General features: G+C 38.7%; 1 protein-coding gene and 1 pseudogene across 4 annotated transcripts in view; one reads left to right on the top strand and one right to left on the bottom strand.

Annotated features, from left to right (window-relative positions):
- The window catches only part of SWT1 (SWT1 RNA endoribonuclease homolog), a 147,923-nt gene that overhangs the window by 59,216 nt on the left and 64,070 nt on the right, over positions 1-24,637 (bottom strand). For 3 of the 4 annotated variants that reach the window (XM_030936033.1, XM_030936034.1, XM_030936036.1), the window contains 2 exons: positions 18,507-18,694; positions 826-957 (listed from right to left, as the gene is read on the bottom strand). In XM_030936033.1, the coding sequence (XP_030791893.1) occupies positions 826-957; positions 18,507-18,694 (320 nt within the window). The remainder of the gene's footprint in view (positions 1-825; positions 958-18,506; positions 18,695-24,637) is intronic. The other variant, XM_030936035.1, reaches the window with a different exon arrangement.
- Positions 11,325-12,887, top strand: LOC104664468 (annotated as a pseudogene).

Genomic DNA, 24,637 nt, shown 5'->3' with positions numbered 1-24,637 from the left:
ACAAATATTTTAAATAATCACATGTGTATAAATGTCAAAGCATCATAAGACTATATTGCCTTTTTTTTTTTCTTTTTTTTTTTTTTTTCGAGATGGAGTTTCACTCTTGTTGCCCAGGCTGGAGTGCAATGGCGTGATCTCGGCTCACTGAAACCTCTGCCTCCCAAGTAGCTAGGATTAGAATCAAGCGATTCTCCTGCCTCAGCCTCCCAAGTAGCTAGGATTACAGGTGTCTGCCACAATGCCCGGCTAATTTTTTGTATTTTTAGTAAAGCCTGGGTTTCACTATGTTGGCAAGGCTGGTCTCAAACTCCTGACCTCAAGTGATCCACCTGCCTCAGCCTCCCCAAGTGCTGGGATTACAGGTGTGAGCCACCACGCCCAGCAACTATGTTGCTTTTCAAACTTATTTAGTTTGTAGTTCTGTAAAACTATATTGAAAGAAAAAAATCGCATTAAAAATATTAACATACTTGTTTTCAAGAGCAATGATAATTACCTTAACATATATTTATTCTATAAGTAATTATGGAGTGCCCATTACATGACAGGCCCTGTTCTAGGAGTTATAGTTACACAATAATGAAAAAGTTAATGAAGTTTACAAGCTGGTATATTTTTTCTAGAAAGGGAAAAGGTGGAAACATTCTTGTGATCTCAACTAGAAACAGGGATTATTGGCAGAAGAAGGAGAAACAGTTGAATCTAAAAGCCATTAGTTTATAAAATTTGCTAGGTGACTCCTAGCAACTCCTGAAAAAGTTGGTAAGCCTAGGAGAAAGAGAAAAGTAATAAGTAACACTTTAAAATTAATAAAGTGTTTACCTTTGAATTCCTTCAAGAATATCCCTCACAGCTGCCATTAACTTTTGAAGATACATAAAAGCTTCTTCAAATGATGCTATATTTGAAGTAGTTAGAGCTGAATTTGAGCCCAATCTCTGAAATACATCCATGCTAAAATAGAGAAAAAAAGATACTCATAGGTATACATACATATTTAACGTAATTCAAGTATTTCTGTTGCAAATGTATAAAGTAGTATTTATTATCATTAATCTCTCAGAATGCTGATCTATTTAAATTAGAAGTAAAAGTGAAATATGAAAGTCTGGGATAATATTCATGTAAAGGATCTAGTTCAGACACTATACAGGTCTAATCTAAAGTAATACTATGAAAGTTGTGTGATATAGTTTCATTCTAAGAGACCACAAGAGATAGAGGAGAAGTGATGCTATCAATATGCATTCAAGTCAGTACTCAGGATGAGAAGGATGAAGAAAAAAATTAGAGATCAGATTATTCCAGTTGAAACTAGAAGTTTACCCTAGTAATTTCACTTGTAGAAATTTATCATAAATTAATATTAGTTATTCACAATCAGGCAACAATTAGTAACACCTTAAATGTATAACAATATAAACAGCGTTAAATAATCAGTAAGTTGGCCACTTGATAAAATACCAAACTAGGCTGGGCATGATGGCTCACCCATGTAATCTCAACACTTTGAAAGGCCGAGAAGGGAGGATCACTTGAGGCCAGAAGTTTGAGAACTGCCTGGGCAACATCGTTAGACCTTGTCTCTAGAAAAAAATTTAAAAAGTAGCCAGGCGTGGTGGCACTGCCTGTAGTCCCATCCACTTGGGAGGCTAAGGTAGGAGGATCACTTGAACCCAGGAGTTCGAGGCTTCAGAGAGCTGTCATCGTGCCACTGCATTCCAGCCTGGGCAACAAAGTGAGACCCTGTCTCAAAACAAAACAAACACACACACACACACAAAACACCAAACTACTAAAATGATGCTTATGCCACCTACGAAATAGAAAAATAAAAGTAGAGAAAATTTACTTTATAACATAAGGACAACAGTGTAAAAATCCAAAACACATCGTGCTTGGTTTGAATAGTGTCCCCCCATAATTCCTATATTCACCCAGAACCTCAGAATGTTACCTTATTTGAAACAGGATCTTTGAGATGTAACTAGTTAAGTTAAAATGAGTTCATGCTGGATTAGAATGGGCCCTACTCTATGTGAAGAAAAAGGCAGAGATGGGAGTGATACAGCTACAAGGCAAGGACTTCTGGCAACTACCAGAAGAAAAGAGAAAGACATGAAACAGATCCTCCCTCAGAAACTCCAGAAGAACCAAGCCTGCAGACACTTGGATTTCAAATGTTTGGCCTCCAGGTCTGTGAGCGAATATATTTCTGCTGTTTTGGGCCAGCCAGTTTGTGATACTTTGCTAGAGCAGCTGTAGGAAACTAATAATATTCCTTAAAAACAAGGCTGAGTGTGCTTAATAAATTCACAGTGTTGACTACAGTAGACTTTAGGCAGCAGCACTCAAAGGAATTTCCTTCCCTACTTTATACTTTCCAAAGTATTCCTTTTATAACTGTCGTAAAACACACTTAACATAAAATTCACCACTTTGAACATTCTGAAGCATATAATTCAGTGGCATTTAGTACACAATGCTCTGTAACCATCACCACTATCTAGTTACAGAACATTTCCTTACCTGAAAAGGAAACTGAATCTGGGTGGTTACTCCCCAGGATTCTCCTCTTGCTCCGCCAAACCCCTGCAACCACCACTCTGCTTTCTGTCTCCATGGATTTACCTATTCCGGGTATTTGTGTGGTGCATTTGTTACTTTTTAGATAAAACCAAATTTATTTTATTTTAAAATATTTACAATTAAAATTTCTTTCTACATTTAAAGCCTAAAAAAAGAATGTGTAATACCCACAGTCTACCAACCAGAGATAAGCATTACTAACATACATGGTTCTTTCTTCATCTTTTTCTGGATATACAAGCAAATTGTGTGTGTGGAGGTATGGTTGTGAGACAGTGGTTGGGGAGGCAGGAGGAGACTGAGAGAGAAAACAGGAAACAACATCTACTAGGAAAGCCATCAGTAAATCAAAGTACTATATACTAGATACCATCATTCCAAAAACTTCCATTATAATTTTTATATAGATTTATACAATTTAGGTAAAAGGATGAGGGCACTAAAAGCCCTTCCTCCAGGGTTTATCCTAAATGACAAAATGTGGGAGAAATGAGCATGAGATGAGAATGAAAATAACCATACCAGTCATAGGATCGGCAGGTACAATCATCTTTTGCTGTGGGTACTACTATTTTTGCTCCTGTCTCTTGAGATGTATCGGCAAATCTTGATTTACCTTTAAAATATATCCAGCATTTGACCAATTCTTAACATCTCTCCCACAACTGCCGTGACCCAAATCATCATTTTCCACCTGGATTATCACAGTAGACACCTAACTGGTATCTTGCCCTCTTCCTGCCCACCCTCATCACTTCACAGCCTGCTCTCAACAAGGCAGAGCAATCTTTTTTAAAATACAGGCCTGATCTTGTCATTTCTTTGCTTAAAACTGTGCTGTAGCTTTTGCTAAGAGTAAAAGCCCTAAATTCTCACAATGGCTTACTAGCCCCAAACAATCAGCACACTGTCCCTCCCCACTTCATCTTCTCCTACTCTGCCCCCTTGCTCCAGCCACACAGGCCTTCTTTCAGTTCACCCAACGTATTAGACATGTTCTTTCAAGCTCTTTGTAATTTCTGTTCCTCTATCTGAAACGCTTTACCTGTAAATAACTATATGCTCCCATCCTCACCCACTTCAAGACAGTACAAATGTCATTTTTAATTATTTATTTATTTTATTATACTTTAAGTTCTAGGGTACATGTGCATAACGTGCAGATTTGTTACATATGTATACTTGTGCCATGTTGGCGTGCTGCACCCATCAACTCGTCAGCACCCATCAATTCGTCATTTATATCAGGTATAACTTCCAATGCAATCCCTCCCCCCTCCCCCCTCCCCATGATAGGCCCCGATGTGTGATGTTCCCCTTCTCGAGTCCAAGTGATGTCATTGTTTAGTTCCCACCTATGAGTGAGAACACGTGGTGTTTGGTTTTCTGTTCTTGTGATAGTTTGCTAAGAATGATGGTTTCCAGCTGCAACCATGTCCCTACAAAGGACACAAACTCATCCTTTTTTATGGCTGCATAATATTCCATGGTGTATGTGTGCCACATTTTCTTTTTTTTTTTTTTTATTATACTTTAAGTTCTAGGGTACATGTGCATAACGTGCAGGTTTGTTACATATGTATACTTATGCCATGTTGGTGTGCTGCACCCATCAACTCGTCAGCACCCATCAATTCATCATTTATATCATGTATAACTCCCCAATGCAATCCCTCCCTCCTCCCCGCTCCCCATGATAGGCCCCAGTGTGTGATGTTCCCCTTCCTCAGTCCAAGTGATCTCATTGTTCAGTTCCCACCTATGAGTGAGAACATGCGGTGTTTGGTTTTCTGTTCTTGTGATAGTTTGCTAAGAATGATAGTTTCCAGCTGCATCCATGTCCCTACAAAGGACGCAAACTCATCCTTTTTTATGGCTGCATAGTATTCCATGGTGTATATGTGACACATTTTCTTAATCCAGTCTGTCACAGATGGACATTTCGGTTGATTTCAAGTCTTTGCTATTGTGAATAGTGCCGCAATAAACATACGAGTGCATGTGTCTTTATAGCAGCATGATTTATAATCCTTTGGGTATATACCAAGTAGTGAGATGGTTGGGTCATATGGTACATCATCTAGTTCTACATCCTTGAGGAATTGCCATACTGTTTTCCATAATGGCTGACCTAGTTTACAATCCCACCAACAGTGTAAAAGTGTTCCTATTTCTCCACATCCTCTCTAGCACGATGTTGTTTCCTGACTTTTTAATGATTGCCATTCTAACTGGTGTGAGATGGTATCTCATTGTGCTTTTGATTTGCATTTCTCTGATGGCGAGTGATGATGAGCATTTTTTCATGTGTCTGTTGGCTGTATGAAAGTCTTCTTTTGAGAAATGTCTGTTCATATCCTTTGCCCACTTTTTGATGGGGTTGTTTCTTTTCTTCTTGTAAATTTGTTTGAGTTCTTTGTAGGTTCTGGATATTAGCCCTTTGTCAGATGAGTAGATTGCAAAAATTTTCTCCCATTCTGTAGGTTGCCTGTTCACTCTGATGGTAATTTCTTTTGCTGTGCAGAAGCTCTTCAGTTTAATTAGATCCCATGTTCAATTTTGGCTTTTGCTGCCATTGCTTTTGGTGTTTTAGACACGAAGTCCTTGCCCATGCCTATGTCCTGAATGGTACTACCCAGGTTTTCTTCTAGGGTTTTTATGGTATTAGGTCTAACATTTAAGTCTCTAATCCATCTTGAATTAATTTTCGTATGGGGTAAGGAAAGGATCCAGTTTCAGCTTTCTACTTATGGCTAGCCAATTTTCCCAGCACCATTGATTAAATAGGGAATCCTTTCCCCATTTCTTGTTTCTCTCAGGTTTGTCAAAGATCAGATGGCTGTAGATGTGTGATATTATTTCTGAGGACTCTGTTCTGTTCCATTGGTCTATATCTCTGTTTTGGTACCAGTACCATGCTGTTTTGGTTACTGTAGCCTTGTAGTATAGTTTGAAGTCAGGTAGCGTGATGCCTCCAGCTTTGTTCTTTTGACTTAGGATTGTCTTGGCAATGCGGGCTCTTTTTTGGTTCCATATGAACTTTAAAGCCGTTTTTTCCAATTCTGTGAAGAAACTCATTGGTAGCTTGATGGGGATGGCATTGAATCTATAAATAACCTTGGGCAGTATGGTCATTTTCACGATATTGATTCTTCCTATCCATGAGCATGGTATGTTCTTCCATTTGTTTGTGTCCTCTTTTATTTCACTGAGCAGTGGTTTGTAATTCTCGTTGAAGAGGTCCTTTACATCCCTTGCAAGTTGGATTCCTAGGTATTTTATTCACTTTGAAGCAATTGTGAATGGAAGTTCATTCCTGATTTGGCTCTCTGTTTGTCTGTTACTGGTGTATAAGAATGCTTGTGATTTTTGCACATTAATTTTGTATCCTGACACTTTGCTGAAGTTGCTTATCAGCTTAAGGAGATTTTTGGCTGAGACAATGGGCTTTTCTAAATATACAATCGTGTCATCTGCAAACAGGGACAATTCGACTTCTTCTTTTCCTAACTGGATACCCTTGATTTCTTTCTCTTGCCTGATTGCCCTAGCCAGAACTTCCAACACTATGTTGAATAGGAGTGGTGAGAGAGGGCATCCCTGTCTTGTGCCAGTTTTCAAAGGGAATTTTTCCAGTTTTTGCCCATTCAGTATGATATTGGCTGTGGGTTTGTCATAAACAGCTCTTACTATTTTGAGGTACGTTCCATCAATACCGAATTTATTGAGCGTTTTTAGCATGAACGGCTGTTGAATTTTGTCAAAAGCCTTTTCTGCATCTATTGAGATAATCATGTGGTTCTTGTCTTTGGTTCTGTTTACATGCTGGATTACGTTTATTGATTTGCGAATGTTGAACCAGCCTTGCATCCCAGGGATGAAGCCCACTTGATCATGGTTGAAAAGCCTTTTGATGTGCTGCTGAATCCGTTTGCCAGTATTTTATTGAGGATTTTTGCATCAATGTTCATCAGGGATATTGGTCTAAAATTCTCTTTTTTTGTTGTGTCTCTGCCAGGCTTTGGTATCAGGATGATGTTGGCCTCATGAAATGTGTTAGGGAGGATTCCCTCTTTTTCAATTGATTGGAATAGTTTCAGAAGGAATGGTACCAGCTCCTCCTTGTACCTCTGGTAGAATTCAGCTGTGAATCCATCTGGTCCATGGACTTTTTTTGGTTGGTAGGCTATTAATTATTGCCTCAGTTTCAGAGCCTGCTATTGGTCTATTCAGGGATTCAACTTCTTCCTGGTTTAGTCTTGGAAGAGTGTAAGTGTCCAGGAAATTATCCATTTCTTCTAGATTTTCTAGTTGATTTGCATAGAGGTGTTTATAGTATTCTCTGATGGTAGTTTGTATTTCTGTGGGGTCGGTGGTAATATCCCCTTTATCATTTTTTATTGCGTCTCTTTGATTCTTCTCTCTTTTCTTCTTTATTAGTCTTGCTAGCGGTCTGTCAATTTCGTTGATTTTTTCAAAAAACCAACTCCTGGATTCATTGATTTTTTGGAGGGTTTTTTGTGTCTCTCCTTCAGTTCTGCTCTGATCTTAGTTATTTCTTGCCATCTGCTAGCTTTTGAATGTGTTTGCTCTTGCTTCCCCAGTTCTTTTAATTGTGATGTTAGAGTGTCAATTTTAGATCTTTCCTGCTTTCTCTTGTGGGCATTTAGTGCTATAAATTTCCCTCTACACACTGCTTTAAATGTGTCCCAGAGATTCTGGTATGTTGTATCTTTGTTCTCATTGGTTTCAAAGAACATCTTTATTTCTGCCTTCATTTCGTTATGTACCCAGTAGTCATTCAGGAGCAGGTTGTTCAGTTTCCATGTAGTTGAGCGGTTTTGATTGAGTTTCTTAGTCCTGAGTTCTAGTTTGATTGCACTGTGGTCTGAGAGACAGTTTGTTATAATTTCTGTTCTTGCACATTTGCTAAGGAGTGCTTTACTTCCAATTATGTGGTTGATTTTGGAATAAGTGCGATGTGGTGCTGAGAAGAATGTATATTCTGTTGATTTGGGGTGGAGAGTTCTATACATGTCTGTTAGGTCTGCTTGGTGCAGAGATGAGTTCAATTCCTGGATATCCTTGTTAACTTTCTGTCTCGTCAATCTGTCTGATGTTGACAGTGGAGTGTTGAAGTCTCCCATTATTATTGTATGGGAGTCTAAGTCTCTTTGTAAGTCTCTAAGGACTTGCTTTATGAATCTGGGTGCTCCTGTATTGGGTGCATATATATTTAGGATAGTTAGCTCTTCCTGTTGAATTGATCCCTTTACCATTATGTAATGGCCTTCTTTGTCTCTTTTGATCTTTGATGGTTTAAAGTCTATTTTATCAGAGACTAGGATTGCAACCCCTGCTTTTTTTTGTACTCCATTTGCTTGGTAGATCTTCCTCCATCCCTTTATTTTGAGCCTATGTATGTCTCTGCATGTGAGATGGGTCTTGACTCTTTATCCAGTTTGCCAGTCTGTGTCTTTTAATTGGAGAATTTAGTCCACTTACATTTAAGGTTAATATTGTTATGTGTGAACTTGATCCTGCCATTATGATATTAACTGGTTATTTTGCTCATTAGTTGATGCAGTTTCTTCCTAGCCTCGATCGGTCTTTACATTTTGGCATGTTTTTGCAATGGCTGGTACCGGTTGTTCCTTTCCATGTTTAGGGTTTCCTTCAGGGTCTCCTGTAAGGCAGGCCTGGCAGTGACAAAATATCTAAGCATTTGCTTATCTGTAAAGGATTTTATTTCTCCTTCACTTATGAAACTTAGTTTGGCTGGATATGAAATTCTTGGTTTAAAATTCTTTTCTTTAAGAATGTTGAGTATTGGCCCCCACTCTCTTCTGGCTTGGAGAGTTTCTGCCGAGAGATCTGCTGTTAGTCTGTTGGGCTTCCCGTTGTGGGTAACCCGACCTTTCTCTCCGGCTGCCCTTAAGATTTTTTCCTTCATTTCAACTTTGGTGAATCTGGCAATTATGTGTCTTGAAGTTGCTCTCCTCGAGGCGTATCTTTGTGGCGTTCTCTGTATTTCCTGAATTTGAATGTTGGCCTGCCCTACAAGGTTGGGGAAGTTCTCCTGGATGATATCCTGAAGAGTGTTTTCCAACTTGGTTCCATTTCCCCCTCACTTTCAGGCACCCCAATCAGACGTAGATTTGGTCTTTTTACATAATCCCATACTTCTTGCAGGCTTTGTTCATTTCTTTTTCTTCTTTTTTCTTTTGGTTTCTCTTCTCGCTTCATTTCATTCATTTGATCCTCAATCGCTGATACTCTTTCTTCCAGTTGATCGAGTCGGTTACTGAAGCTTGTGCATTTGTCACATGTTTCTCGTGTCATGGTTTTCATCTCTGTCATTTTGTTTATGACCTTCTCTGCATTAATTTTTCTAGCTATCAATTCTTCCACTCTTTTTTCAAGATTTTTAGTTTCTTTGCGCTGAGTACGTAATTCCTCCTTTAGCTCTGAGAAGTTTGATGGACTGAAGCCTTCTTCTCTCATCTCATCAAAGTCATTCTCTGACCAGCTTTGATCCGTTGCTGGCGATGAGCTGCGCTCCTTTGCAGGGGGAGATGCGCTCTTATTTTTTGAATTTCCAGCTTTTCTGCCCTGCGTCTTCCCCATCTTTGTGGTTTTATCTGCCTCTGGTCTTTGATGATGGTGACGTACTGATGGGGTTTTGGTATAGGTGTTCTTCCTGTTTGATAGTTTTCCTTCTAATAGTCAGGACCCTCAGCTGTAGGTCTGTTGGAGATTGCTTGAGGTCCACTCCAGACCCTGTTTGCCTGGGTATCAGCAGCAGATGTTGCAGAAGATAGAATATTGCTGAACAGCAAGTGTACCTGTCTGGTTCTTACTTTGGAAGCTTCCTCTCAGGGGTGTACTCCACCCTGTGAGTTGTGGGGTGTCAGACTGCCCCTAGTGGGGGATGTCTCCCAGTTAGGCTACTCAGGGGTCAGGGACCCACTTGAGCAGGCAGTCTGTCTGTTCTCAGATCTCAACCTCCGTGTTGGGAGATCCACTGCTCTCTTCAAAGCTGTCAGACAAGAGTCATTTGCATCTGCACAGGTTTCTGCTGCTTTTTATGTTGTTGTTGTTTAGCTGTGCCCTGTCCCCAGAGGTGGAGTCTACAGAGACAGGCAGGTTTCCTTGAGCTGCTGTGAGCTCCACCCAGTTCGAGCTTCCTAGTGGCTTTGTTTACCTACTGAAGCCTCAGCAATGGCGGGCGCCCCTCCCCCAGCCTCACTGCTCCCTTGCGGTTAGATCGCAGACTGCTGTGCTAGCAATGAGGGAGGCTCCATGGCCGTGGGACCCTCCTGGCCAGGTGTGGGTATAATCTCCTGGTGTGCCCATTTGCTTAAAGTGCAGTATTGAGGTGGGAATTACCCAATTTTCCAGGTGTTGTGTGTCTCAGTTCCCCTGGCTAGGAAAAGGGATTCCCTTCCCCTTTGCGCTTCCCAGGTGAGGCGATGCCTCGCCCTGCTTCAGCTCTCGCTGGTCGGGCTGCAGCAGCTGACCAGCACCGATTGTCCGGCCATCCCTAGTGAGATGACCCCAGTACCTCAGTTGAAAATGCAGAAATCACCGGTCTTCTGTGTCGCTCGCACTGGGAGTTGGAGACTGGAGCTGTTCCTATTCGGCCATCTTGCTCCGCCCCCGCAAATGTCATTTTTTAAATGAAGGTTTTCTTGAACACTCTCTAACACTGTAACTACCACTCCTCCTTCCTAAATCCATGTTACTATTTCTCCATTTCTTCTTTCCTCTTAAGGCGTCATGATCAAATGACCTACTACCAAGTGCCTGAAAGTATGAAAAAAATACAATAAATACACCATTTTCCCTTGATTCTAGACTTTTATAGACACTGTGGAATGTATTAACTATTGGATCCATGGCTAAAATTTAGAGGTCCTTCACTTGAAAAATTTTTTTTTTTTTGAGACAGGGTCATGCTCAATTTCCCAGGCTGGAGTACGGTGGTGCGATCACAGCTCACTGCAGCCTTGATCTCCTGAGCTCAAGCAATTCTCTCACTTTAGCCTCCCGAGTAGCTGGCACTACAGGTGATGGCTATCACACAAGGCCAACTTTTTTGATTTCTAGTAAAGATGAGGTCTCGCTACGTTGCTCAGGCTGGTCTCAAACTCCTGAGATCAGACGATCCTCTTGCCTCAGCCTCCCAAAGTGCTGGGATTATGGGAGTGAACCACTGCATCTGGTAGAAAATGTATCTTAAGGTTGAAGAAAAACATACTGAGTGTGTGGATATATATTTTAATGTGACATACTGTTTAAAGATGTTTACCACAGGTTCCCAAACTTTTTTGATATCCTTTCTTTTTGAGATAGGGTCTTACTCTGTCATCCAGGCTGGAGTGCAATGGCATAATTACAGCTCACTGCAGCTTCTACCTCCCGGACTCAAGTGATTGTCCCACTTCAGCCTCCTGAGTAGCTGGGACCACAGGTGCATGCCACTATGGCCAGCTAATTTTTAACTTTTTTTTGTAGAGACAAAATCTCACCATGTTGCCTAGGCTGGTCTCAAACTCCTCAGCTCAAGCAATCCTCCTACCTCTGCCTCTCAAAGTGCTGGGATTATAGGCATGAGCCATCATGCCTGGCCTCAGGATACACATTTTTAAAAATGTCTCGCCTTTCCTCCCCCTGCTAATGCTGCTGGTCCTGCAGGTCTCTGTCAAGCCGCGGACTTGTTCTGCAGGTCTCTGTTCTGCAGGATGGGGTTTGTTAAAATTGTTAAGAATAAGGCCTACTTTAAGAGATACCAAGTGAAATGTAGAAGATGACAAGAGGGTAAAAATGATTACTATATTTGGAAATGCTTGGGGATATAGGATAAAAATAAATACAACACACCCAAATACAGGATGATAGTTCATGTAACAAACAGAGATATCATTCGTCAGATTGCTTTTGCTCATATAGAGGGGATATGATACTCTGTACAGCATATGCAAACGAACTGCCAAAATAATGGGGAGAGGGTTGGCCTGAGAAATTATGCTGCAGCATATTGTACTGGCCTGCTGCTGGCCTGCAGGCTACTCAATAGGTTTGGCATGGACAAGATCTATGAAGGCCAAGTGGAGGAGACTGGCGATGAATACAATGTGGAAAGCATTGATGGTCAGCCAGGTGCCTTTAACTGTTATTTGGACACAGGTCTTGCCAGAACATCTGCTGGCAATAAAGTTTTCGGCACCCTGATGGGAGCTGTGGTTGGAGGCTTGTCTATCCTTCATAGTACCAAACAATTCTCTGGTTATGATTCTGAAAGCAAGGAATTTAATGCAGAAGTACACTGGAAGCACATTATGGGCCAGAATGTTGCAGATTACATGTGCTACTTAATGGAAGAAGATAATGATGCTTACAAGAAACAGTTCTCTCAATACATAAAGAACAATGTAACTCCAGACATGATGGAGGAGATGTATAAGAAAGCTCATGCTGCCATACAAGAGAATCCAGTGTATGAAAAGACGCCCAAGAAAGAAGTTATAAACAGGTGCTAGAGAGGACATGGAGAAATAGGAACACTTTTACACTGTTGGTGGGACTATAAACTAGTTCAACCATTGTGGAAAACAGTGTGGCGATTCCTCAAGGATCTAGAATTAGAAATACCATTTGACCCAGCCATCCCATTACTGGGTATATACCCAAAGGATTATAAATCATTTTGCTATAAAAACACATGCACACATATGTTTATTGTGGCACTATTCACAATTGCAAAGACTTGGAACCAACCCAAATGTCCATCAATGACAGACTGGATTAAGAAAATGTGGCACATATACACCATGGAATACTATGCAGCCATAAAAAAGGATGAGTTTGTGTCCTTTGTAGGGACATGGATGCAGCTGGAAACCATCATTCTCAGCAAACTATCGCAAGAACAGAAAACCAAACACCGCATGCTCTCACTCATAGGGGGGAATTGAACAATGAGACCACTTGGACACAGGAAGGGGAACATCACACACCGGGGCCTGTCATGGGGTTGGGGGAGGGGGAAGGGATAGCATTAGGAGACATACCTAATGTAAATGACGAGTTAATGGGTGCAGCACACCAACAAGGCACATGGATACATATATAACAAACCTGCACATTGTGCATATGTAACCTAGAACTTAAACAAATAAAAAAAGAAGAAGAGGTGAAATTGTTCCAAAATGTCCATTGCTCAGAAGGAAGATCAGATAGCTCAAAAGAAGGCAAGCTTCCTCAGAGCTCAGGAGCAGGCTGCTGAGAGCTAAACCAAACAATTTTCTATAAGGATTTTGGAGATAAAGAAAATACACTTATGGATAGCAAAAAAAAAAAAAAGAAAAAAAAAAGTCTCAGAAGCTTAAATGAGAAACAGCAGGGAAGTTGCTTTTTTGTTTGTTTATTTGTTTTTGTTTGTTTTAACTTGAATCAGGAGTGGTATCTAACACTTATCCAAATTCCTTGTAAGTAGAAAAGACACCAAAAACCTGACCTGATGAGCTACAAATTTGCAACTGATTTTTAAAGAGAGGGTCTTATTGTGTTGCCCAGGCTGGTCTCAAACATTTGGCCTCAAGTGATCCTCCCACCTCAGTCTCCCAAAGTGCTGGGATTACAGGTATAAGCCACTGTTCCCAGCCTCACTCTAGTAGTTTTATATGACTAATTGTGCACAGGTCCTACCAGACTTCCAAATAAGCATCTTTACATGAAAGGCCCATGAACGATTATGTTGAAAAACTTCTATAATGTGTCTGGTACATAACCAGGCTTGAGAAACAGTAAGGTAGGCCTAAATACATATGTATTAATAAGGCAATATAAGCATTTTTGTCTTGCTGAAATGCTATTAAAGTCTATTATCCAGAAACTACGCAAAACTCTCTAGTATCCAACACAAATTCATGTGCATTATAGATGAACTCTAAGAAAGGACAGCTAAAATATCTTAGATATAGTTTTAATCTATTTTATTTTGAAAGTGGTAATCCCTGTCAGGGATATATGGTAACTTTCTGCTAACCAGAATGTCTGATTAGCCAAAACCTTAAAAATACGTTAAGATTGAAACAAAAAAAACCTTTGCTTTATATGAAAATATAAATTTGTAAATATTATTGTTAGTTCTCATGCCATTTATTGTTATTTCTTTACCGTGACAGGTTATAAAGCCAGTAGTTTGTTTACGTACACTAAAGTACTAGAAGTATTTCTTCCTTTTAAACAAATATTTATCTTCTTTTAACAAAATCTTACAATGAATAACAGTAACACAGTCATGCATCACTTAAGACAATGAGAATACATTCTGAGAAATGCACTGCTGGGCAATTTCATTGTTATGCAAACATCTTAGAGTGTATTTACATAAACCTAGATGGTATGACTTACTAGACGTCTATGCTGTATGGTATAGCCTATTGCTCCTTAGCTACAAACTGGTACAGGATATTACTATACTGAATACTGCAGGCAGCTGTAACACAATGTTAACTATTTGGGTATTGAAACATATGTAAGCATAGGAAAAGTACAGTAAAAGATACGGTATTATAATTTTATGGGACTACTGTCATACATATTCCACTGTTGACCAAAATGTTGTAATGAAAGTGCTAAAAAAAATGACAAAACTTTAGCTAGACAAAAAAAAAGAGGAGTGAATACGCAAATCAGAGATGAAAAGGACATTACCACAGAAATATGAAGAATCATAAGAAACTATTATGAATAGCCATTAATGAATAACTACAATAACAAGTTTGATAACACAGAAGAAACAGATAAATTCTTGGACACATACAATCTACCAGGATTCAATTATGAAGAAACAGGAAATCTGAACAAACCCATAACAAGTGAGGAAATTTAATCAGTAATAAAATTTTCCATCAATGAAAATTCCAGGACCTGATGGCATCATTGCTGAATTCTAACAAATATTTAAAGAAAAATTAATACCAGTTTTCCTCAAATGATTCTAGAAAACTGAAGAAGCGGGAATACTTGCAAACTCATTATATGAGGCCAACATTACCAATTTCAAAACTAGACAAGGACACGGTAAGAAAAGAAAACTACAGACCAATATCCTTGATAAACATAGGTACGAAAATTCTCAACAAGATGCTAGCAAACTGAATCCAACCACACATTAAAAAGTTCACTGTGATCAAGTGGGATCCATCTCAGGGATGCAAGAATGGTTCAAAATACACAAATCAATAAATGTGATAAACCACATTAACAAAATCAAAACCAAAAATGATAGGATCATTTCAATAGATGCAGAAAAAGCATTTGACAAAATTCAACATCCCTTCATGATTAAAAACTCCCAAAAAATTAGATACAGAAGGAGCATACCTCAATGCAATAAAGGCCATATATGACAAACCCATAGCTAACATCATACTGAAGGAACAAGAACATCCACTTTTACCACTTGTATTCAACACTGTACTGGAAGTATTAGAGCAATTAGACAAGAAAAATAAATGAAGGGCATCCAAATTGGAAAGAAGGAAGTCAAATTATCCCTGTTCACAGACAACATGATCGTATATATGGAAAACCCTTAAGACTCCACCAAAAATCTCTTTGAGACAATAAATGAATTCAATAAAGTTGCAGGACACTAATCAACATACAAAAGTCAATGGTATTTCTATATGCTAATGATGAACTATCTGAAAAAGAAAACAAGAAAACAATTCAATTTATAATAGCTACCAAAAAAGCAAACCTAATCAAGGAGGTGAAAGATCTTATGCTGAAAACTCTAAAACATGGATGAAAGAAATAGAAGGGGATACAATAAATGGAAAGATGTCTCATGTTCATGTATTGGAAGAATTAACATCATCAAAATAATACTTTCCAACGTGATCTACAGATTTAATGCAATCCCTATCAAAATTCCAGTGTCATTCTTCATAGAAACAAAAAAAAAATCACAAATTTCGCATGCCAAATTTGAATAGCCAAAGCAATCCCTGAGCAAAAAGAACAAAGCTGGAGGCATCACACTACCTGATTTCAAAATATACCACAAACAACCAAAAATTAACCTAGAGAAAAACAAACAATAAAATATACCACAAAGCTACAGTAACCAAAACAGCATGGTACTGGCTGGCATAAGACAGACACATAAACCAATGGAACAGAATAGAGAGCCTAGAAATAAATTAACATACCCAAAGCCATCTGATTTTTGACACAGGTACCAAGAACACACATTGGGAAAAAGTCTCTTCAATAAATGGTGCTGGGAAAACTGGATATCCACATGCAGAAGAATGAAACTAGACCCCTACCTCTTACCATATAGAAAAACCAACTCAAAATGAATTGAAGATTTAAGTATAAAACTCAAAACTATGAAACTCCTAGAAGAAAATGTAAGGGAAATGCTTCAGGACACTGGATTGGGCAAGAATTTTAATAAGACCTCCAAAACCACAGGCAACAAAACCAAAAACAGACAAATGGAACTACATCAAACTAAAAAGTTTTTACACAGTGAAGGAAACAACATAGTGAAAAGACAACCAAGAGAATGGGAGGAAGTATACACAAACTATATATCTTACAAGGGATTAATATCCAGAATATATAAGAAACTAACAGCAAGAAAACAAGATAACCCAGTTAAAAATGGGCAAAAGGATAAATGGCCTTCAGCTCCATCCATGTTCCTGCAAAGGACATGAACTCATTCTTTCTTATGGATGCTTAATACTCCATGGGGTATATAGGGCATTATCCTTAGCAAACTAATGCAGGAACAAAAAACCAAATACCGCATGTGCTCAGTTATAAGTGGGAGCTAAATGATGAGAACATAAGGACACAAGGAGGGGAACAATGGACACTGGGGCCCACTGGAGGGTGGAAGGTGGGAGGAGCGAGAGGATCAGGGAAAACAATTAATGGGTACTAGGCTTAATGCCTGGGTAATGAAATAATCTGTCCAACAAACTCCCATGACACAAGTTCACTGATAAAATAAACTTGCACATGTACCCCTGAACTTAAAGTTTAAAAAATGGGCAAAAGACTTTAACATAAATTTTTCATAAGAAGACATTCGAATGGCCACCAGGTGTATGAAAAATGCTTGACATCACTAATCATCAGGGAAATGCAAATCAAAACCACAATGAGACACCACCTCACTCCAGTTAGAGTGGCTATTACCAAAAAGAAGAAAAGTGTTGGCCAGGTGTTGATGGCTCACACCTGTAACCCTTTGGGAAATCAAGGCAAGAGAACTGCTTAAGCCCAGGAAGTTTGCAGGAGTTTGAGACCAACCTGGGCAACACAGTGAGACATCATCTCTACAAAAAAATAATAATAATAAAAAAATGAGGTGGGAGGATCGTTTGAGCCCAAGAGGTCACTGCAGTGAGCCGTGATCATACCACTGTATTACCACCTGTGTGACAGAGTGAGACCCTGCCTCAAAAAACCAACCAAACAAAAAAACCGGTGTTGGCAATGATGTGCAGAAAAGGGAACACTTTATACACAGTTAGTGGGATTTGTAAATTAGTGGTGCCATTATGTAAAATAGTACAGAGGTTCCCCAAATAATTAAAAACTGAACTACTGTCTGATCCAGCAATCCCATTACTGGTTATTCATCCAAAGGAAATGAAATGAGTATGTCAAAGAGATGCCTGCACTCCTGTGTCTGCTGTAGCAGTATTTACAATAGCCAAGATATGCAATCAACATAAGTGTCCAATAATGGATGAATGCATAAAGGAAATGTGGTACATCATATACACAATGGAATACTTTTCATCCATAAAAAGAATGCTATTCTGTCATTTGTGACAATGTGGATAAATCTGGAGAATATCATGTTAAGTGAAAAAAGCCAGACATACTAACACTGCATGATCTCACTCATATGTAGAATCAAAACAAAAACAAAAACAAAAAACGTTTATCTCACAGAGGCAGAGTAGAACAGTGGTCACTAGAGAACAGAGAGAGGAGAATGAGGAGAGGTTGGTCAACATGTACAAAGTTACAATTAGATAGGTGGAATAAGTTCTGGTGTTCTATTGCATAGCAGAGTGACTATGGCTCAAAGTAAAGTATTGCACATTACAAAATAGCTAGAAGAGAGACTTTTGAATGTTCTGTTTTTTGTTTTTTTTTTGAGATGGAGTCCTGCTTTGTCACCCAGGCTGGAGTGCAGTGTTACAATCAGCTCACTGCAACCTCCACCTCCCAGATTCAAGCGATTCTCCTGCCTCAGCCTCCTGAGCAGCTGGGACAACAGGCACACGCCACCACGCCCGGTTTATTTTTGTATTTTTTTTTTTTAGTAGAGATGGGGTTTCACCATGTTGGCCAGGCTGGTTTCAAACTACTGACTTCAAGTGATCCATTCGCCTCTGCCTCCCAAAGTGCTGGGATTATGGGTGTGAGCTACCACGCCTGGCCTGAAGGTTCTTATCACAAAGAAGATCATGATAAATGCATGAGCTGATGAATACCTCATGAAAAATGCATGATAAATGCATTACAATAGCCAAGATATGAAATCAAACTAAGTGTCCAGTAACGATGAACACATAAAGGAAACGTGGTACATATACACAATGGAATACTTTTCATCCATAAAAAAGAATGCTATTCTGTCATTTGTGACAACGTGCATAAACCTGGAGAATATCATGTTAAGTGAAAAAAGCTTTTTTTTTCCACTTAACACTTAAAATGCATGAGGTATTCATCATGCTCATTAGCCTGATTTGATTATATATTACATATATCTATTGAAACATCTAAATGCACCCCGTAAATATGTACAATTATAATGTCAATTAAAAAATAAATTAAAAAAAAAATTCCCCCAAATTTAGTACCTGTTCTGATATATTGTAATCCAAACATTCTCTAGGATAGACCAGATTTCTTGATGTCTGCTGGCTTGGGGAAGATGAGAACTCGAGAAAACAGTGATTTCTTGATTATGAGACTTCATCAATGAAGTACCTTCCTGCTTTTTAGTCACTGTGTTTTCTGAAGAACTTGGCTTAAGTTTTGTCTTGACCTGGGGAAATATAAGAATTATATAAAATGCAGTTAGTTCTTCATTTGTAGATGAGAAAAAAAGAATGGCAACTGTGCTTACAAATGTTCTAGCTTTCTGAGAAGTAGTGGCAATTCTTTTTCTTTTATTATGTACATAATATTCTCAGAAAGGCATCAGAGCTAGAAAAGATATTTTCCTTTTCCATTTAAATCAAACAATATTTCCAATCTACTTATAATGATTTGTTTAGTTAACATGCTAATGTCAATTTCAGAATACTGCTTGAACACTTCTACATATGTAGTACTGAAAGAGATACAGGACCCCTAGAATATAAAGTATAGAGGTACAATCAAGCCTTGAAGCACCTTACAATCCAGTTTTAAGAAAATGTAAGGGGCTGCAAAGGGTTGTTTAAAAAAAATCAAGAGATAATTTAAACCTCAGGTTATGGGTAATGGTGAACCACTGAAGGTTTCTAACTTAGAAACCTTTCTGATATACTCAGAAGTGCACTCTAAGATAAACTAAAACAGAAGAAAGAGGAGGCAAGAAAACTGGTTAGAAGGTTACTGAAATAATCCAAGAGGAGAGTCCTGAGAACATGGATTAGCTATAAAAAGGCAGCAGAATGAAAAGAAAAATAAAATGCATGCAAGAAATATAAAGATTTGGCCAAAGACTAGATCCAGGGAGTGAGGGAGACCCTAAGACATTCTTTAACCTAGATGTGTTAGAAGAATGATACAAATAATAGGAACTTAGGGTGGTCATAAATCTAGAAGTGTGTGTGTGTGTGTGTGTGTGTGTGTGTGTGTGTGTGTGCGCGCGCGCGTGCGCACTGAGTAGGTTGAACCTTCTTCATTACTTCTGCAGAGGAATGTATACAGTTTTAGTCAGTACGTCAAACAAATACTTTATACAGGAATTGATGGAAATGCTATTTGATGTTCCACAATCACTGCAATTTTAAACATCACATTAACTTATGCATTGCTAATGATGGACAATACACTAAACATATCAGGTATTACAGTGTAGTAGCAATAAATTGTAGTGAGTATTTGTCTGTGTTTCCAAATTTCAGGGCCTCTTGTTGTAAAGCTAAGAAAAGAGGCTGCTTGCAAATAAGAATCTTCTTTGGATGAAGATAATATAAGTTTGTTTTTTATGTATATGTTGCATTTGAGGTATAAAAAATTATCCAGGTAAAGATAGCTAGCAAGTAATTGGACATGTAGATCTGCAGCTTAAAAATACAGCTGAGGGTCATTCTCATGGAGACAAGCCTTAGGAGATGAAATAGACAAACTGAAGGGGGAAAAGTAGGAACTAGCAAAAATAAGAGGGGAAGAATCAGTATGCAATAACAATAGAAGCCAAAGGAGTCAGGTTTCAGGAAAGAAAGGATAGACACCACCAAATGCTGAAGAAGGACTGAGAAGGAGGAGGAGAAGAAGAAGGAGAAAAGAGTAAGTTTGATAATCAGTAAGCAACCGACAACCTATGGTTTCTTTCAGTGGAGTGTGGAGATAAAATTCTACTGTAAAGGATTAAGGGGTAAGTGAGTGCTCTAGCCTCGTTTAGTTGGCAAAAAAAAAAAAAAAAGAAAGAAAGAAAGAAAAGAAAAAAGAGACAAGAAAATAAAACAAACAAAAAAAAGAGTGCAAAAATGAAAACAATGGTTAGAAATTGCTTTTTGTTTGTTTGTTTGTTTTTTGGTTTTTTTTTTTTTTGAGACAGGGTATCACTCTGTCACCCAGGTTGGAGTGCAGTGGCGTGATCTCGGCTCACTGCAACCTCTGCCTCTAGGACTCAGGGGATCCTTCCACCTCTGCCCTCCCCAGTAGCTGGGACCAGAGGTGCAAGCCATCAGGCCCAGCTAATTTTGTTATTTGTTGTAGAGACAGAGTTTCGCCATGTTGCCCAGGCTGGCTGGTTGCCCAGATTGGTTGTGGCTCAACCAATCCGCCCACCTTGGCCTTCCAAAGTGCTTGGATTACAGGTATAAGCCACCATGCCTGGCCATAAATTGCTCTTTTAAGAAGTTTGGTAGTTGATGGAAGGACAGTGCAGTAAATAGAATGGCCAATGAAAAGTACGGTATTTAAGAATGGAAAAGATCTAAGCATATTTTAAAGCACAGTAAAAGAGATATACAATTTATTCCAGTTTAAAAAAAAAATATATATATAGATAGATAGATAGATAGATAGATAGATAGATAGATAGATCTCACATGGAGGAAAACAGGAAAAGAAAAGTACCTAACAGAATGTACATTTTAACTATAAGTTTAAAAACTTAGTTTTTTGGTCTTTGCTCTATATACATACACAAAGCATATAAATACGTTTTGTAAACTTAAATAAAATCACTCCGTTTCTCTAGGCTTAAGTTCCCTCTGATAAAATGATGATTTCAAAGGATTAGTTTCATGGATTGCTAATTTAATACATATTAAATTTTTAAATATAATTTCCAATACTATCAGTAGTAACAGTTAATATTTATTGAGCGTTTGTTATGTACTTTCTCAGAATTTCATATTTATTAGCTCATTTAATCCTAACAACTACCTATGAAACAGATACTATGATGATCCATATTTTATAATCAAGGAAACTGAGGCATAGAAAGGTTAATTAACTCATCCAAGGTCACAGAGATGACAAGAGGCATGAACAGGATTTGACCTTCGGCAATCTGACTAGAATGAGGTTATGAACTCTCTCCATCTGTAAAAGTAAATGTTACCTTTCTTTACCTTCTTGGGCAAGAATAAAAATTAAAAAGATGATTCTTCCCATTTTTGCCCGTTTACATTAAATTCTGAACTTAATAAATAGACAAAATGAAAAGACATTTTATCCTGAGATAATTTTTTATCACCAAATATATTTAAAATACAGCCCAGCATTTACCTAATGCCTCTTTTCTTTAGCTCTTAAACACTAGTATATATACTACGCAAGTGGATTTCTTTATCAAACACTACATAGAACTTACTACATGCTAGACATTAAGGTCTCCACAAATATTAACTTGTTAATTCACACGATAATTCTAAGGCCAGCATTATTATTACACTCATTTTACAAAAGAGAGAAATAAGATCCAAAGAGTTTAATTAGAGGTTAAAAACACCACAACTCAGGACCCTGAGGCACATAAATCTAAAGTTTATTAACAAGATTGATTTTAATTACTCTATCATCTTAGTAAAAAGCAAGTCCTTTTTTTTTTTAAAGTGGTTAGAAGGCCCATAAAATAAAAATGTACCTATCCTTTTCCTATTTCTCCCCTCTTATATGAAAATCTAGAAAAGGCAGGGCACAATGGTTCATGCCTGTAATCCTAGTAATTTGGGAGGCTGAGGCGGGAAGACTGCTTGAGGCCAAGAGTTCAAGACCAGCCTGGGCAACAAAGTGAGACGTAGTCTCTACAAAAAAATTTAAAACTTAGCTCAGCATGGTGGCACATGCCTGTGGTTCCAGCTATTCAGGAGGCTGAGGCTGGAGGATCATTTGACACGAGGTCAAGGTCAGAGAGAGCTATGATCACAACTCTGCACTCGGGCCTGGGCTACAAAGCGAGACCCTGTCTCCAAAAATAAATCTGAAAAATGATAGTTAGTTTATCTCCATTTTAGTTTCTCAGAAGCAACCAAATAATGAACGTTCCTCTTCTTCTGATTTTCTACACTTAATAAATTAAGATTAGGTAGTTTTTACAGTTACTAGGAGATACCGCATCTTTGGAGGTAATCTATTTGTTGCTCAAGTTACTGAGACATGACCAAATATATAAGACATATATAAAATCTAATACATTCTATAAAACAACTCCTGTTAAAAGTATATTTTAAAGCATCAGTCCCCAACCTTTTTGGCAACCAAGACTGGTTTCACGGAAGATAATTTTTCCATGCACTGGTGAGTGGGAAGATGGGTTTCAGGATGATTCAAACACAGTCCATTTATTGTGCACTTTATTTCTATTATCATTACATTGTAATATATAATGAAATAATTGGCTGGGTGTGGTGGCTCACGTCCATAATCCCAGAACTTTGGGAGGCCGAGGTGGGTGGATCACCTGAGGGTAGGAGTTCGAGACCAGCCTGGTCAACATGGTGAAACCCCATCTCTACTAAAAACACAAAAATCAGCCAGGTGTGGTGGCAGGCACCTGTAATCCCAGCTACTTGGGGGGCTGAGGCAGAAGAATCACTTGAACCCGGGAGGTGGAGGTTGCAGTGAGCTGGGATCGTGCCATCGCACTCCAGCCTGGGCAACAAGAGAGAAACTCCCTATCAAAAAAAAAAAGAAAAGAAAAGAAAAAGAAAGAAAGGAAAAGAAAAGAAAAGAAAAGAAGGAAGGAAAGAAGTAATTATACAACTCACCATGATGTAGAATCAGTGGGAGCCCTGACCTTGTTTTCCTGCAACTAGACAGTCCCATCTGGGGTGACAGGAGACAGTGACAGATCATCAGGCATTAGATTCTCATAAGGAACATACAACCCAGATCCCTCGTATGCACAGTTCACAACAGGGTTCATGCTCCTATAAGAATCTAATCCCACTGCTGATCTGACAAAAGGCGGGGCTCAGACAGTAATGTGAGTGATGGAGAGCGACTGTAAATATAGATTAAGTTTGCTTGCTTGCCCGCTGCTCACCTCCTGCTATGCCAATACCAGTCATGGCCCAGGAGCTGGGGACCCCTGTTTTAAAGGACTATACTAAATCATAAAGTTCTTGGTTTACTCAGACAATGAACTGTTTCTAACACAAAAATAAAGGTGCAACACTTCAGAGTTCTAATCCTGGAAACAACATGGATGGTTTCAAGTAATCACACTAAAGCCAAATGTTGAGGGAAAAGCACCATGAGGACGCTGGATTCTTTGCTACTCGTCTTCATGAATCTCTTGTTAATGTAGCAAATGAAACTCGAGATCCAGAAATACATAACTTATTAACAAGTCAATGGTCTTTTGTTTTTGTTTTTTTGAAATGGAGTCTCGCTCTGTCTCCTAGGCTGGAGTGCAATGGCACAATCTCGGCTCACTGCAACCTTTGCCTCCTGGGTTCAGGTGATTCTCCTGCCTCAGCCTCCCGAGTAGCTGGGACTACAGGTATGCGCCACCATGCCTGGCTAATTTTTGTATTTTTAGCAGAGACGGTGTTTTGCCGTGTTAGGCCAGGCTGGTCTTGAACTCCTGCCCTCAGGTGATCCTCCCACCTCACCCTCCCAAAGTGCTGGGATTACAGGCATGAGTCACCACGTCCAGTCAAGTCAATAGTTTTATGTATGCAATGGGCAACATATATGCAGTAGGCATATCATTATCTAACAACACAAAATTTTAACATCATATTTTCATGGTACCTCCCATCTGTAGGTTTTATTGATGAAAAGGGTTAAAAACTACACTTTTTTTATTTCAATTAATCCTAAAGTTTGTTTTATTCTCAATAATCTTAATTAAAAGACTGTCAAGACTTTAAGTATCCTGCACTTTCCATCTTTTCATCTTTCATTTTTTTCACTAAGGATATGATTTAGGACTCAATTTTGTGACAGGAAAGGAGAACACATCTTTTCCAACAATCAAGGTACAATACTCATGCTATAACCCTCTAAATCCCTAGGCCCATTTTTTCCTACTAATAGTTCTAAAAATCATGCTTGCCATTAAAAAAATAAAACTACCAATGTTTTGGTCACCCCAAACCAAAAGATCATTTCACCCCTCAAATACATTCTTTCCTCAAGAATGATCACATAATTCCACTCAGTTTATTTAAAAAGCTGCTTCCTTTACTCCATGAAGTATTCTCTCAGCAAGGAAGTGCTTTCCTCATCAACTATGATTAATGTTAGTATCATCTAATCCTTTGATTACTTCATAGGTAGGGGACCTATTTGATATGAAAAATCAATGAGAAAAACC

This window comes from Rhinopithecus roxellana, chromosome 8 (genome assembly GCF_007565055.1).
Source record: "Rhinopithecus roxellana isolate Shanxi Qingling chromosome 8, ASM756505v1, whole genome shotgun sequence".
Taxonomy (NCBI): Eukaryota; Metazoa; Chordata; class Mammalia; order Primates; family Cercopithecidae; genus Rhinopithecus; species Rhinopithecus roxellana.
Note: the sequence above shows the minus strand (reverse complement) of the source record. Positions and strands in the feature narration are given on the sequence as shown.